The 15,533-nt window shown below is 40.1% G+C and overlaps 1 protein-coding gene across 4 annotated transcripts in view; it reads right to left on the minus strand.

The window, feature by feature from the left end:
* pcif1 (phosphorylated CTD interacting factor 1) overlaps nt 1-15,533 on the minus strand; it is a 106,201-nt gene that overhangs the window by 34,885 nt on the left and 55,783 nt on the right. For all 4 annotated transcript variants that reach the window (XR_006314611.1, XR_006314610.1, XM_043710096.1 and 1 more), the window contains exons 11-12: nt 12,656-12,742; nt 4,336-4,520 (exon numbers count right to left, since the gene is read on the minus strand). Coding sequence is in view for 2 of the 4 variants with exons in the window: in XM_043710096.1 (XP_043566031.1) it covers nt 4,336-4,520; nt 12,656-12,742 (272 nt within the window). In the remaining 2 variants the exon portion in view is untranslated. The remainder of the gene's footprint in view (nt 1-4,335; nt 4,521-12,655; nt 12,743-15,533) is intronic.

A 15,533-nucleotide genomic window follows, 5' to 3' on the forward strand; every position in this document is an offset into this window, starting at 1 on the left:
TCAATGCAGTTAAAAGTGGAACAAAGGAAGCTCATAAGTCAAACCAGAGTACAATGGGGTAAAAGATAAGCTTCAGATATACAAATCCCATGTTAGACCACATCGAATATTGTGAGCAGTTCAGACTATCAAGAAGGATATATTCGATTTGAAGGGACTACCAAATTGATTTAACAGAATGACTGAACTCAAAACAGTTAAATTACAAGGAGAGGTTACACAAACTGGGATTGAATTTCCTGAAATTTAGAGGTGATTTGATTGAATTTTTCATGATGCTAAGTGGTACCGATAGGGTAAATAAAGATAATCTACTTTTGCTAGTTGAAGAAGCTAGGGCAAGGTGAGGGGAGGGAACTGTTGAAAGGTTAGAGCCAAATATTTCAGGAGTGAAATTAGAAAACACTTGTACACACAACACATGGCAGACGTTTGAAATTTTCTCCAGTAAATAGTGAATGAAGCTCAATCAATTGCACATTTTATATTTGAGACTGAAAATGTTATTTAAAGGCATTAGAAGATATGGATAAAGGCATGGAACTTAGCAGCAAATTAGCCATGACATCACTGCAGAATACTTTATGTACCACTTTCACCAAGCAATTAGCGACCCATCCTAAAATTACCTCATCTTAACTTCATGTCTTTTTTTCTGATTATATGTCCAGCACACACCTTGAAGGTACCGCATAAATATAAGCTGTCTTTGTAAATTCATTCACTAATCAAACCTGTTCAATATACGAATCCTCTTTCTCTCTCTTCCTGCAAAAAAAACTCAAAAATATAATCTGTCCAGATTTCTTGTCCTGAAAAATGCAGCATTCAACCTGAAATGCACTGAAATCCTGGCTTTGGTAGGTCATAAAGGAAAGAAGCTGCAAGTGAACCTCTGTAAGATGAGGCTAACTTTCATCAAATAGAAAGGATCAGCACACTCTCGCTGGGAAATCTAATCTATCCATATCTAATCTTACATCTGATTGGCTCAGCTTCACATAAAATAATAACAAAACTGAGTGGTTATAGAAGAAGGGGTGCAATTCACTCCAAAAATGTTTAATGCAGGTTGTAAGTCAGTTTATTGTTGATGAAGGCAAAACTGATCCAAGCTGCTTAACAATCAAGAGGATATTTGCTTTAGCTTCTGCTTTAAGGCAATGTTGCTATCTGCCCACTGAGACACTGGTCTGGAGAATGTCAGGGCTGTGGGTGGTTAAATGTGCACCATCCGTGAGACCGTTTACTCATTATGTCTCAGTAAGACTCTTTAATCCTGTTTACTCTTTATTTTTAAGTAAGGCTCTTCAATTCCTGATGTACCACAACACTCCTTTATTTACATCTGTACATAGTAGGTTATCAAATACAATTCTTTAGTGTAGCATCTAAGATCTCCCTCTTCACATGCACATTCTAGACCTGTCACTTTCTGACTGACGTCAGAGTCATGCAATCAATTGCATCATTCTAATTTATATGAATTTTATTATATCATATCTCCCCCTAAGATTCCCTCTACCTGGCTGGTATTATTCCAGATGTTTTACATATCTTAATTTTCTTTGTCATCATTAACATCATTATTACTTCTATCACCATTATCATCAACTTCCTGCGCATCCACAAAGCCCAAAGTTCAAGATGATCTGGAACTTTGACTGAAATCCCGATCTAGTTTGCTCTAGTACAATACTAAGGTGCTGGTGTTGTATGGAATAGTTGCACCACTCTGTACACTGTCTGACGTAGTTTGGTATGGCTGTTCCACATAACTTGATAATCATATTTGGTCTCACCTCATCGCTCAAGTAAGATCAATGTCTCCCTGTTCCTCCTAGATGTCCCTTCAGGAGTTCAGACAATATAACATCTCAGTTGATGTATCTGTCTGATGACAATTGCTTGTCCCTTAACCCTGGATTTAAGGCTGACGAGAGTGTCCACCCTGTGTTTAGAGTTGTACCACCTCTTCTGATTTTTGCTGTCTTTTTCTCCAGTTGTTTTACCTTCTCCTGGTCTCGAGAGATTACAGATGGGCTGAGGCTGTACTCTGAAAGTGGTGTAAGCCTGTTTCTAACCTCCTTCCCATTAACAATTCTGCTGACCAGGACCCATTATCCAATGATGTTGGTCTGTAACTGAATGATGAACGGGATTCTTATGCATTAGTGATTTCACTGTCTTGACTGTTCTTTCTATCTCTCCCTGGAGGTTGAGGCATAAACCACTTTCTGTAGTAGAGAATTCTCAAACATCATTTGTAGAGGACTGAAAACTCTCTCCATTCACCAGATTGGGATCCTAGTGAGTTGGATGACATGGAATTCATGCAGATGAAAATGACCACACAGACGCAAGTGACCAGATATCAAATTGGCTGACAAAGCCACAGGCTTGTAATGAGATCAGCTACAGGACATGTGAACTTATTGCATAACACAAAGATATTATAGATGAACCAAGCATCTCAAATATTGTTCCATTAGGATGAGGAATTAAATCGGAAACAACTTCATTCCATTCTTCACAGATGCTGGAATGTCCTGTGTTTCATACTGTAGAACTCCACTGAGCTTTTCTGGGTATGGGGTACAGGGAACCATCCTGGACTAACGAGGAGTGCTTGACAAAGTAGTTCAGAGAGCTTTACTTTCCACCTAACCAGTGCTACACTTCCCCAAGACACCTGATTTTCACAGAAAAGTGCGCAAAGTATGTGATTCTTCACCTTGGTTAAAAAAAATAAGCAAAATATGCAAACTTAAAAGAAGCAGAGTATGAATCAAGCTGGGTAATGCAAAACATCATGGAATATCTGACAGCGAGAAAGAGGTAGGTACAAAGAGACAGCAAAATGGGAGATAGCGAGGATTGAAAGAGAATGAGCAACAAAGAATGTAAGAGGGAGACAATCAGACATGGAGATGAGGGAAAGAGACACATAGAAATGAGAGAAGGGCCCGGGAGAGTTTGGTGAGTGAGCAAAGGAATTTAGAATAAGCACCAAATTTAAACTACAAAAGTGAGCAATATGTAAACAACAAGAAAATAAGAGGTACAAGGGAGGCGGAAATGTGGAATACAGAGTGACATCCATTCAAAGACGTTCACATTTACACCTTTTCTGATTTTACTTACCCATCACTGGAGCTAATGAAGAATAAAATGTAAATCAAAGAGACTGGCCCAAATGTGTTCTATTCCTGCCAGACAGATTTGGTTATAATCACAGCTACAGTGACAGGCAAAAGTGAAAATGAAGTGCACAAGCAAGAAGCACAATAACGATAAGTATGAAGTGTAGAGAAACAATAGAGATTTGGGGCAGAAACTGATATGAAAGAGAAAAGACCTGAGAGAAAAACATGTAGAGAGTCCTCACTTAAAGTTGTGGTTATATAAATGAAAACTGTGACTTCAAGTGAAACAGCTTTACATGAAACAGGTTCCCACATGAAACAACACTTGGATCAGAGTTAGGTTCCTTCAGACATACCTCGACTGGAAAAACAGTTCAAGTTGTAATACTGCACCCTGCATGGGCAGCACTATACATTCCTAACTGAAGTAACTTACAAAATAAATTAAAGCCTAAGCATAAAAGAAATACAATATACAATAAAATGTAGGACAATTCTAAAGTACAGAACAACACACTTCTAGTACATTTAGACTGACGGGGCTCCGTCTACTGATAGAAGTTGGTCAGTGCATGTCGTAGCTCAGTCCCAGTGCTACTTGCACCAACCAGCTTCCAGAACTAGATGGAGCCCAGAGCATCCAGTGGAAGATAACAGAAGAGTTTAAAAGGGTTTATACCAGAAACATCGACTCTCCTGCTCTAGGATGCTGCCTGACCAGTTGTGCTCTTCCAGTGCCACACTTTTCGACCCAGGGACTAAGAGGGCAGTAGGCAAAGCTGGGAGGCAAGTGCTGCTGTGGGTGGGGGAGGAGGGGCTGAGGACAAGGACGGTAGCACTTAAATCGAGGTCACTTGCACAGAAGCAGTCTGTGCCAAATAATGTTAAAGTGAAGCTGGAAATACTAAGTGGTATTATCCCCATGTTATTAACCATGTTAAAGTGAAACAATGTTAAGTGAGTCACCAAGAAATAGGGCATTACAACAAAAACTTTGCCAAAATAAGGAATATGGTACAAATCATCACAGTGAAGATACAAAACTTTGAAAGTTATCCAAACAACAGAGAAAATATCTCAAGGTACTCGTCCTGCTTTAGATGGAAGGTTTACTAACAGACTGACCACAACAATACTATGAGATATAGACAATACATTCACTACAAATTAGTGATTAAGTTGGACTCACCCCCTGGATCCAAAGTAACCATCAGTGTCAGGAAATGCAGAGCAGTACTGTCTGAAATAACAGTTCAGTGGTGAGGCAAAACACTCAAACGTTACGCCAAATTGTTTGTTCAGAGCTTCGAACACAGCTACTGGTAGAGCCCCCTGAAAGCCAGTGCCTTCATGCGTCCCAACACCAAACATTGACTGAAACAAAACAAATGTGGCACTGTAAAATCCTTACGCTATCAACTGTTAGCATCGTCTATATCATTTCCTAATGATAAGCTGTAGTCAATCACAGCTTGGTAATTTACAGCTGGATAGTTACAGGAGAAAACCAAAGCAAGGTACCAACTTTCTCAGAATAGCACGGGTAACTCCTGCAAGGTTGCTTGAACAATACTCTGCACATATCAGCATTACAAAACTGCGTGATTGTTAAAGTAGCACATGTTTCTTATAATTGCACTATTTTAAAGATATTTTTCTTCATAATACAGAGACTCAGATTCCACAAATCAGCTGAAACTGAACAAGAGTAGCGCAGTTTCCAATTACAATCAATATCATGTTCACTGCAAGGGGCTGTCAAGGGCTATTACAGTGTAAGGGGCCACTTCACTGCCAGGTCTACTGCAAGGGGTATCTGCACAATAATGTGCACTGCAATTGTACAGTAATATTATTGCATTGTATTAAACAGCTCTACTGTATTGCAATATATCATTGCATTTTACTGGGCTACTTTACTGCTTGGCACTTTGTTGACACTCAATTGAATGCAACAACAACGCATCAATGCTCACCGACCCCTCCTCTGGCTTCTGGTCCTCATCAATGTCACACTCCACTCAGATCCCTCAACCAATGTAAACCCAAAAGCTGATTGAAACCATCCATCTCATTTATCTAGTCCATGATGACTTACTGCTACTTTCCTTCTCAATTCCCCTTATTAAGCAGCCTTCCATAGCCAACATCCTTTGGACCAAGGTCTGAAAATAAGGGAAGTCACTAACAAGTTCATTGTACAAAATCTCATCTATCAAATGGCAAGCTTTGAAATGGCACAGTGAGAATGGTCACTGTTAAAGGTTCAGGCCAGGCTAGGCCCCTGTGCAGCCAACATCCACCATTGGGTCCTCAGTACAAACCCCTTACACACTTGTGGATAGGCACAAGCAATGCTGCACATCACTGAAGAGTGTCTCCTCTTGACTAACTGGTGGACTAATCACTTTGAATTCAACAAATGGGTAGGCTAGTTCTTAGCTCTGGAATTTGCATTTTCTAAATAAATAAATAAAACCGCATAGCAATGACTACTGCATGACCATGAACTGTTGACCTGTAAGGACGGTTGCATTGTACGGTACTATCCCATTGCAGCAGGAGATCTTCAGGCATAGCAAGATCAGGTCCCACTCCAGGACTTGATGGCCAAAGAAGGTGCATTCATAACAGAGACCTACATCCCACGAAAGAACAAACAAATGAGCTTGTGGCCATTTTAGCAATGGTGGTGAATCCTGTGACTGACATAAATCAGCAAACTTTTGTGAGATAAATGGCAGCCCACTGTCTTAAAGTTAATGGGACTAAAGGCTGACATGTCCTCGGGTCTAATGGCTTGCGTCCTGGGATCATAAAAGTAGTGGATACATTGGCTGTAGTCTTGCAAAATGTTCCATACTGTGGAAAGATCCAAGCAGACCTAAAAATTGCAAATGTAACACCTCTTTTCAAGAAAGGAGGAAGAAAGCATAGGAACAGGCATAGGCCATTCAGCCCTTCAAGCCTGTTCCACCATTCAATGAGATCATGGCTGATCTGTGATCATATGCCAGTCTTTGGCTCACATCCCTTAATACCTTTAAAACAGGAGAATACAAGCTTGTAAATGTAGAATCTATAATTAAGAAAGTGTTGGGAGACTATAACGAAAGAGGCAAGAGCAGATTATTTAGAAAAGCATAATATAATCAGGCAGAATCAACATAGTTTTGTGAAAGGGAAATTGTGTTTAAGAAATATATTAGACTTCTTTGAGGATGTTAACAGGCAAAGATGGATGAATGAAACCAGTAGGTATATGGAGTATCTGGATTTCCAAAATGCATTCAATAAAGTGCCTCCTTAATGCAACTGCAGAGGAATGGAAGGGATTTATTTTATTGGATAGAAGACTATAACTAAAAAGAAACAGAGTCAGAATAAATGAGTCATTTTCAGGTTGGAGTACTGTAATTAGTAGAAGTGTCACAGGGATCAGCACTGGGGCCTCACTATTTGTATTGTATGTCAATGACATTGATGAAAGGACTAACCATATTGTAGCCAAATTTATTGACAATATAAGGATGAATAGAAAAGCAAGTCATGAGGGGGAGACAATGTCTGCAAAGGTATACTGACAGACATCTGCTTGATAGTAGAGAACTTGAATATTGCTGCAAAGACAGACATATTGCCAAAGCTATTTGTCATACACTCATCAATGACAAATGAAAGAATGACAAATTTCAAACAACAAAGCATTCCCTTTTCTTTTAACACAAGCGAAAATACATTTTGCAGTTATACTGTACATTGTCCTTCAAATAGTGTTGAGAATATGTGTCTTTATTTATCTTATTTATTTGTTTTAGAAAATTAACTTGAAGATTTGGACATTCTTGGATTTAGATGTTGGTTTGCTCGCTGAGCTGGAAGATTCATTTTCAAAAGTTTTGTCACCATACTAGGTAACATCTACAGTGAGTCTCCGGACAAAGCATGCTGACGATTCCTGATTTCTATTTCTATCTATCATTTTATATAAATAAATAGAAGGCAGGAATCATCAGCAGTGCTTTGGCCAGAAACTTACTGAAGATGTTACTTAGTATGGTGACGAAACTTTTGAAAATGAACCTTCCAGCTCAGCGAGCAAACCTACATCCATAACCTGAGCTACAAATCTTCTCAAAACTCGCCACTTCTTGGATTTAAGATTATTTTATCATGTAATTATTTGGACATTAAGCTAACAGCTCAATATAGTTTAAAAACACTTGTTGTTTTACTGAAAATCACTGACATTGAAGAAACCGCTAAGCGAAGTTTTCAAGGAGATAAGAGTAGGGTTTATTACCTTACCTATGAGAAAACCTAGTTTTTAGAGGCCTACAGCCCCCATGTTAATGGTTGTCTTATGACCCTCTCTGGATTTATCTGTTCTACAGATCCAGAAGCTAAAAGTCTGACTCCTGAAATCCTGTTCTCTGTCGTACTTTCTGAGAACCTGATAGATTTTTGCAAATAACAGTATTTCTGTCAGCTGGTAAAACTGGAAAGATTAGACTGTGACTAATTTTCAGGCTCTCAAATCCAAGTTGGAAAGAATCTTAAGTAGATATCTATCATCAGTCTGTGAACCATTTAGCTTCATCGACTGGAAAAAGTGGATGTGAGAAGTGTTCGCATACTATTCTTTGTTACCAGACTCATGTCCCAAAGGGTTTTTTTTCCCCAATCTGCCTTTTTAAAAAAGAAAACTAACACCTCTTATGAGAATGTATCTGTATGTAGTATTAATAGTTTATAGTTCTATTTCTGGATCATAGCTTAGATGTTAATCAGTAGTTGTCAAGTACTTTAAGAAGATGTTTTGTTTATAATAAACAGATTATTTTGAATTAACTAAACAGCCTGATGATGTTTCTTTTATTTTAGACACAACAGAGAAGTAAATGACCAATGTGGTAACTGAATCAAATTAATGATGCAACTGATGTAGCAGAAGGGGGAGTTACTATTAGCATATTCCTTCGGTCAGTCATAAGTTGGATATTCAATTATCCAGGAATACATCCAAGGTAATTCTTAGCTCCTTACTTCTGAACATTTCCTTTTTCAGCTGGAAACCTTTAGTCCCAGAAATATCTTTCACAGTCAGGCATTTTCCCTGAAGGTTCTACCACCAGCACAAGCTCGGTGGATCTTCCAGCCTCCTTTTAACCCTCATGAATTTGATATTTCATATCCAAGTGGGAATGCCAACCTGCTTTTTCTTATTAGTTCATGGGATGTGGACCTCACTTACTAGACTACTAGATAGTGTCAGAGGTGGGTTACTGTTCGGAGGGTCGGTGTGGACTGGTTGGGCTGAAGGGCCTGTTTCCACACTGTAGGGAATCTAATCAGAGAATAGAATCCCTACAGTGTGGAAACAGGCCATTTAGCACAAGTCCCCACTGATCCTGTGAAGAGCAAACCACCCAGACCCATTCTCCTACCCTATTATTCTACATTTAATCCTGACTAATGCATCTAATCAAATATCCCTGAACACTATGGGCAATTTAGCATGGTCAATTCACCTAAACTGCACATCTTTTGGACTGTGGGAGGAAACATGGAGCACCTGGAGGAAACTCACGTGGCACGTGGAGAACGTGCAAACTCCACACAGACAGTCCCCCAAGGCTGGAGTAGAACCCGGGTCCCTGGTGCTGTGAGGCAGCAGTGCTAACCACTGAGCCACCGTACCACACATATAGGCCAGCCCCCGTAAGGATAACAGATTTCTTTCCCAAAAGGACATCAGTAAACTAGATAGGGTTTTTACAATAACCAAACACTGTGTACCATTAGATTAGTTTTTTACCATTTGAGTAGATTTTTATTGAATTCAAATTTCACCATCTGCCATAGTGGCATTCAAACCCATAGCGCCAGAACATTAGCCCAAAGTCCAGATTGCTAGTCTATTGACATATCCACTACACCATTACTACCTGGCTGGTGAACCATAACGTCTTGCTCTCTATAGCTGCTCTTCCATATCATGGCAGACCAACCTACCTCTGTGAGTTTTCAGCTACATCTTAGATCCTTCCCTCTCAAAACCCATCTCTATGGCAAAGTGAATCATATTAGTATTGTGTCCAAAATGAAATGTTGATTAGCCATTCTTGACACACCAACTCTCTAATGTTGCAAGTACGTAGATAGCTTAAAGTATAAATGTTAACAATCCAACATTTCCAACACTTTTCTGGGACTTTGGAAAATCTCAGTCTATCCCCAATTAGCACATAGGTTACTGCCACTGTCTCCAAGTGCAAACAGCTTTAACCAAAAACACGTTTGCTGTCCAACAGACTTCAGAGCAAGTCCGATAACTCTCTTCTTTTATCTTAAATTAAGAAACAGTTCTCCCTCTAGTTTACTAGACTCTGTGTTCAACAGCATTTTATGGGAAATTACTTGTGTCTTCAGTGAAGACAGAACCAAAATATGTGTTTAATTGGTCAGCCATCTCTTTGTTTCCCATTATAACTCACCCTGTTTTGGAATATAAAGATGCTACATTTATTTTCACTAATCTTTTTCTCTTCATATACCTGTATAAATATTTAGTCAGTTTTTATGTTTCCTGTAAGCTTACTCTCATATATATTTTAACTTTCTTAATCATTCCCTTAGTCCCCCGTTGCTGAATTCTAAACCACTCCTCAGGTCTGTTATTTTTTCAGAACAATTTGGATGCCTCTTCCTTGGATCTGATATAATCTCTAATTTCCCATGTAAACCATGTTTTGGCCACCTTCCCCACTTTACTTTTGCACTAGACAGGAATGACCAATTGATGCAGTTCACCCAGTGTTCACCATTGCCTTTCCACCATCATCCCTTTAAGTAACATCCCCAATGTATCATGCCCAACTCACGCCTCATACCATCACAATTGCCTCTATTTATATTCAGGACCCTAGTCTCAGAATCAACTACATCACTCTCCATCTCGAGGAGATATTCTATCATATTGTGGTCAGCCATCCCTAAGGGGTCTCACACAACTAGACTGTCAATTATTCCTTTCGTAATACACAAGTCCAGCGTAGTCTGTTCCCTATTTGGTTCTTCAACACACTGGTCCAGAAAACCATCCCGTGTTCACTCAAGGAATCTTTCCTCTGCGGAATTATTACAGATCTGCTTTGCCTAATTTATATACAGATTAACATCACCCATATTTACAGATGGTCCTTTACTGCATGAGTCTCTAATTTCCTGTTTAATGTCATTCTCAACATCACTCCTAGATTTGGGAGAGGGTCTATGTACAGCACACTAATGTTTTTTGCCCCTTGGTGTTTCCCATCTTTACCCATACAGACTCCCTATCATTGGGGGTAGTGTCCTTCCACACTATAGTTTCCTCTTTAATCAGCATTGCCACTCCACTACCTTTTGCTTTGTGTTTCTAAACACTGACTATATCTGGATATTCAGTTCCCATCACTGTTCCACCTTCAGCCATGGCTCCTGAATATATTAGACTTGTTTTCATTTATTTACACAATTAACTCATCCGTTTATTGTGAATGCTGTACCATTAAGGCACAATGCTTTAAGGCATGTCTTTTAATATTACATGCTACATTCACGTTGTCTTTCATGCTGGTCTTGCTTGATCCTGGCCCTTGATTTCTCTCTCACTTTTCTTACCCCTTTCTGTATCTTGTTCTTGTGCTTGATTCTCCTTCCTCTAACTCCTTGTATAGAGGAACCTCGATAATCCAGCATTCGATTAACTGAATTTTGGATTATCCGAAAAAGATCGCAAGGTCCTGATGCATGGCTAACTATGTTATCCAGCATTGATTATCTGGCATTCGATTAACCAAGCGAAATACTCCCTGCCCGTGTCCTTAATTGAGGTTCCTCTGTATAAGTTTCCAACTCACTGCCACTTAGTTTAAACCGTCCCCAACCACTCTAGCAAATACTCCCCCTTGGAAATCATGCCCGGATGTACGGCATCCAGTTTTACTGACTCTACTTCCCCCAGAACTGGTCCCAATGCCTCAGGAATCTGAAACCCACCCCTCTGCACCGTCATGCCATCCTCACATTCATCCGTTATATCCTGCTATTTCTACTCTGCCTGGCACATGGCATTGGTCATAATCCTGAGGTCACTACCTTTGCAGTCCTATTTCTCCATTTACTTCCTAAATCCCCATACAGTTAGTCTGGTATAATGTGCGTTTCAGCAGCACAAATTGGCTATAACCAATTGGCTGAAGAATTAGGGAATGGTATTTACTTCCATTGGCAATTTCAGTGCAGATTGGTTCGCCCACTTCATTCTGCACATGCGTGGATGTGCAGGCTGAAAGCTCCACATCATTCTGCTCCTGCACCAATGTTCTTGCTATTCTTCGCATGCTCCAGCTTCCGCACATGCATGATGTTGGTACCGATCTTCGTACTGTTCTGCACTAGCAACATGTCAGCGCTGAAGTCTCTGTGCTGTTCTGCACACTATGGGAACTCTGATCTTCACGCCATTCTGCAAATACACCAATGTCAGCTGCTGATAGAGCAGCTTTCTGACAGGTACTGTATAGAGAGCAGCTTTCTTACATTTCTTTTAAATATATTGTTTTAAGTCTACGTTTGTTTTGTTAATAAATATCATTTCAACCTTAATTCAGGCTGTGCTACACTTTGTATTAGGCTTTTGGGTGATTTTTGAGCGATCATGAGTGATATGTTTTGCTGGTCTGCCCCTAACCCCATTTTTCACACAGGCCCCATTATTTCTACTAAAGATTTTCTATTAAGCAAGGTTTCGCTGTATGGCAACTACAGCATTATAGGAGAACTATCTCTAATCTGCTTCTCAGATCCCATCCCTCTTTTTACACCAATGTGTCCAACTGGCTGTTCACCCTCTCGCTCCAGAATGTCCTGTCAGCACTCTGAGATCTTTCTTGCACAAGGAGACAATAAACCATCCTGGAGTTTCATTTGCGGCTACAGAAACACCTGACTATAAACAGTTTGGTAGCTCAAATTACCTTCCAATAGTGTTTTGCTATATTGAGCTCTCATGCTGAGGAGGTGGGCTTTACATTTTGTAAAGACAAGCAATGCAACAGGCAGCCACAACAACCATCTTCAGCATCTTTACACTAATGTTAAAATTGGGAGCTTGCAATAGAATTAATTCAATCAGGGTAAATCATTACTCAATAACTATATTAACAATAAAAAAAATCCCAACGACACAATCACACAACCTTGACTGAAATTCCATTAAGATAGCTCCCCACAAATTCTAGAGCGGCAGAGAAAATGTGAACTCAAGTTAACACTCCATTAGCATTAATTCAAACTTCGTGCAAGGAGCCGGAAACCGGAAGTTAAGGAAATGTTCCTGAAGGTGGGTTAAATTTGTGCAAGGACTACCTGGAGTATAATGGTAACAACATACTTTTCTATAAATCTTAAAACATTGATGGAGTAAATGTTCCTCACTGTACTGAATTGGGTTTGCAGCTTACCTGGTACCGCCTGAGTAAGCACCAGACTCTTGTCAAGAACTTATCAAATCGCACATCATCAATACAACTGTACTTATAGAGCTGTTCCTGAAAAAAAATGACAGGACAAAATAGTTTTAATAACCAACTTTTCAATTAATTTTATCTAACTCATCAATTCAGCAAGGTGGTACAAGCAAACTACTGGAATGGGAAGTTGCACAAAACAGCCACATCTTCACTAGATTAGATGGGAGCATGCCTTGGAGATCAAAATCAAAGATAACATCACTGGTTTCTTGCTCCACAGTGCAATTCTGATAATTTTGTCCAAAACTGTCTAACCACTTATTCTCTCAACATGTTTTTTCAGGCTCTGATGAAGAGTCACCTACACTCAAAATGTTAGCTTGCTCTCCCTCCATGGATGCTGTCTGATCCGTTGTGATCTCCAGCAGTTGTTTTCAGTACAGATTCAAGCATCTGCAGTAATTTGCTCTTGCACTGTGTTTTTCAGTTAATCTTGTTCTGTGCTGTAGTCTCATCCTCAACAGAAATTAGGTCATCGTTGCTTGCACATATCACTTGGAACTAATTCACTTTCTTAGCTGGGTCTAGAAATAAACCCAAGCCTCCAAAGTGAATTAACAGTTTACAAGCCAGGGGTGAAAGTGATTAATTCAATGGACTTATTATTCTAGCATTAAAAAGATGAGCATTCCACATTATTTGTCTGGTTTCAGTTTGCATGCAGGTCTGAAGTGCTTTGTAAGAAATATATTTTAACTAGGCAGTTCCCTGATGGGTAAGGAGATGTTTATTTTGTGTTTTGGATCATGTCAAACTTGTGGCAGGTAGGACACTTAGATAATTTGACACCAAATGGAAATAATATTTTATGAATATTGTGCATTATTATTTGGGGACCTTATGAGGGATAGCAAACATAAAAACACACAAAGAAAGAGTGCTGATATCCAGCAGTAAACAAACTCATAGGAAAAACATAAATGCAAAAATTAATTCCTCTGAAGGAGATTTCTCTTTTTCATCTGCCCACTGTTGTTTTGAATAAAGGACTAGCTTGTGCGAAGATTTGTAGCTCGGGTGCTCGTTGTTGTGGTTCTGTTCGCCAAGCTGGAAGTTTTTGTTGGGGAGAAAGTGAGGTCTGCAGATGCTGGAGATCAGAGATGGAAATGTGTTGCTGGAAAAGCGCAGCAGGTCAGGCAGCATTTAGGGAACAGGAGAATCGACGTTTCGGGAATTAGCCCTTCTTCAGGAAGTTTTTGTTGCAAACGTTTCGTCCCCTGGCTAGGCGACATCATCAGTGCTTGGGATAACACTACTATCATAGGGCAAGCCAGACAGAGAACAGCCAGGGAATTCCTAAAGGCATGGCATTCATCCACAAACTCCATCAACAAACACATCGACCTGGACCCAATATACCAACCACCACAGCGGACAGCTGAAACTGACAACCGGAAGCGGCAGGGACAGACCACTGTAAACACCGGAGGAAACATCAAAGAAGCGCTTCGCAGGAGGCTCCCAAGCACTGATGATGTCGCCTAGCCAGGGGACGAAACGTTTGCAACAAAAACTTCCAGCTCGGCGAACAGAACCATAACAAAGGACTATCATAATGCACTGTTGGTGTTTTATATTATTAAAATCTGCAAATACTGGCTTAGTTTCTATAATCTGCCATTAGTTCAACTGGATGACGCTAGTTATTGGATTCTGGGAGATTCAGGAAGAATCACTTTAGGTTTCTCACTCTCAAGTTTCTCAATACTGGCGTTTCACTCTCATCTCTCAGTGTTGGGGCTGGATTTTATGTGGCCCTACTGGGTGTGTTTTCAGCTGGGGGAACATTAAAAGTATTGCAGAAGCCCAGCCCACCACCATACCACCCACCTGAGCAGGACCCAAAACGTTATCTCTTACTTCTCTCCACAAATGCTGCCAAACCTGCTGACCTTTTCCAGCAATTTCTGTTCTTGTTTCTGATTTATAGCATCCGCAGATCTTTTGATTTTTACTTAGTTCTAAGTGATATGGGCAAACACCCATGACCTAATTTCTGTTGAGGATGAGATTACAGCACTGAACAATATTGACTGAAAAATATGTTTGGAGAATGAGTAATTAGACACTTCTGGACGTAATTAGCAGAGCTGCACTGTGGAGCAGGAAACCGATGACGTCTGCATACTGAGCTCCGAAAATGCCGTAGTTGCGTTTCCAGCGAAACCTCGTTTAATAGGTCTGGCAGCATTTGTGGAGAGAAATAAGAGTTAACATTTTGGGTCGAGTGACTCTTCTTCAGTTCTGCCAGACTAGCTGAGCTTTTCCAGCAATTTCTGTTTTTGTTTCACTTAGAAGCAATTCACTTTATTAGCTGAGTCTAGAAATAAACTGAAGCCTCCAAAGAAATAAGTAGCCAAGGATCGATTGAGCTTCTTGACCTCAATATTGCCCTAACATGCCATAATACAACTGGCATGGGCAGATATTAGCAGTCCAATTCTTGGGAAGTTTTTAAAAATGCAGAAAGAAAGTGATGGATGGTGTACTATCTTTGTGTTGTGTATTGGGGTATCCTCCAGAAGACAGTATGCCCTTTCCATGGACATTAAAACGCACCCTTTACCAAACTCTCTCTGTGAACATTCCTGGGTTCAGGATTTAGTTCAGCCTTCTTTTGGGACTAGTCCCAGCAGCATCCACTAACGAGCTCTGCCAAGTCAGGGCTGCTGGAGCTGCTGGTTACTCAAAATGGCTGACAATCCATTCTCAGCTAGTACGGTGTCTCAATGGTTCAATTCCAGCCTTGGGTGACTATTTGGTGGAGTTTGCACATTCTCCTCACATTTCCATGGATTTACTCTGGGTG

This window comes from Chiloscyllium plagiosum, chromosome 20, assembly GCF_004010195.1.
Source record: "Chiloscyllium plagiosum isolate BGI_BamShark_2017 chromosome 20, ASM401019v2, whole genome shotgun sequence".
NCBI classification, from domain to species: Eukaryota; Metazoa; Chordata; class Chondrichthyes; order Orectolobiformes; family Hemiscylliidae; genus Chiloscyllium; species Chiloscyllium plagiosum.